The 1,652-nt window shown below is 45.6% G+C and overlaps 2 protein-coding genes across 2 annotated transcripts in view; both read left to right on the top strand.

Moving 5' to 3' along the window:
- plekha6 (pleckstrin homology domain containing, family A member 6) overlaps window positions 1–1,652 on the top strand; it is a gene marked incomplete in the record, with an annotated part of 107,630 nt that overhangs the window by 66,184 nt on the left and 39,794 nt on the right.
- LOC106530078 (uncharacterized) lies at window positions 371–1,615 on the top strand (the record flags this gene model as incomplete). Its single annotated transcript, XM_014025639.1, is given in 1 exon segment — window positions 371–1,615. A coding segment is annotated over 1 exon segment (1,243 nt), but the record flags the coding sequence as incomplete, so codon positions are not given.

Here is a 1,652-nt window from a genome sequence, read left to right as displayed (position 1 = left end):
GAAAGATAAAGATTTGCCAGCCGGCGCCAGCCCAAGGTTAAAATTCTGTGGTTGTTCAACAACATGATATGATAACCTCTTTTCAGCTTTCTTCAGATAGACTAAGAGAAATCACTGCAAAACATTTATGATAATTAATTAACATTTCTGTTTTAGAATCAGTTCTGAACCTTCTGTTAGTCCAGATAAATGAAAGATTTTCTCAGGAAAAATCCACAGTTATATTACTGTGTTCACAGTAAAGTAAAAACAGTGATTTACATAAAAACACAATGAAAACATTGTGACACGATAAAAGAAAAGAAGTGGTTCCACTTTTCCTGTGACAGTCATTATCATGATTTGAGGAAAATCATGAGGAAAAGTGGCAAGATGGCGCCGGTGTGTGTGGCTGCTCGTCTGTCATTCTCACGTATGCTGATGTTTATACTGTTTCTGACCTGTGTCATCTACGGAACTGAGTCTCTGCTGGTGTACGATCGTAACACACTGATAGACCTCCAACCTTTGGTCCAGGATATGGAGTTATTAGATGTTGCTGGCCAACAATCCCTGCCCCCGCTTCTGTCGGAGATTCCAAGCCACTTGTTCCGGGTTCCTGCGTTGCTTTCACGGCGGAGACGTCATCGTCGTCGYGGTAGACGAAGCGGCCGGCTGGTGAAGCTGAAGTTTTACATGACGCACTGTTCTGCTTTTACCCGATCATCGCGTGGATCGTTTCTGGGCTCTCGGGTGCCACGGCGTTTCTTGGATCCCGTTGATGTCTGCTTGGTGCCAGTGGTCGGCGTTCAAGCCCCTCCACAACGCCGCCCCTGCCCTTCCCGGCTCAAYATGCGCCGACGGTGTCTCCAAAACCTGAGACCGCTGTGCCGAGTTTCCCAACCTGTCGAAGCCCAGGATCCAGTTCCTGTTAGGATTGGCCTGATAAACRCCAGGTCGCTTGTGAATAAAACTTTTATTCTTCGGGACTTTTTTAGTTGCCAAAACCTGGATTTTTTATGTGTGACTGAGACGTGGCTGAGTGTTGGTGAGTCCAGTGCTCTATCTGAGCTTTTACCAGCGGATTGTTCTTATTTTAACTCACCACGGGCTTCGGGGAGAGGGGAAGGCACAACGACTGTTTACAAACAGGACTACAAATGTAAGCAGTGTTTTCTACAGACATCATTCCCCAGCTTTGAGTTTACGTCTTTTGAGATGAGACACGTAAACCCAGTTTTCTGTGCTGTCGTCTACCGCCCCCCCAAATACAATAAGGATTTTATAAGTGAYTTTTCTGACTTTTTATCTAGGATTTTAACTAACTATCAACATGTTCTTATTGTTGGAGACTTCAATATACATGTGTGCTGTCCCGAAAAGCCTCTGGTAAAGGACTTTTTAAGCCTTCTGGACTCTTTTAACCTGGTACAGGCCGTTTCCGGCCCTACACACGAACACGGACACACACTGGACCTGGTTATTTCCTGCGGTCTGCCTGCGACTAACCTGGAAACCTGTGACTCTGTGTTCTCGGATCACCTGCCTGTTTTATTCACTGTTACTTTGACACCTACTGCAGTTAAAACTTACGCTGCTGTTCGGCACTGTTGGATTATTAACCCTTCCACTGCCAGTCAGTTCTCTATTGCTTTTCTTCAGCTCTGTGGATC

Source organism: Austrofundulus limnaeus, unplaced genomic scaffold (genome assembly GCF_001266775.1).
Source record: "Austrofundulus limnaeus strain Quisiro unplaced genomic scaffold, Austrofundulus_limnaeus-1.0 Scaffold489, whole genome shotgun sequence".
Lineage (NCBI taxonomy): Eukaryota > Metazoa > Chordata > Actinopteri > Cyprinodontiformes > Rivulidae > Austrofundulus > Austrofundulus limnaeus.
Note: the sequence above shows the minus strand (reverse complement) of the source record. Positions and strands in the feature narration are given on the sequence as shown.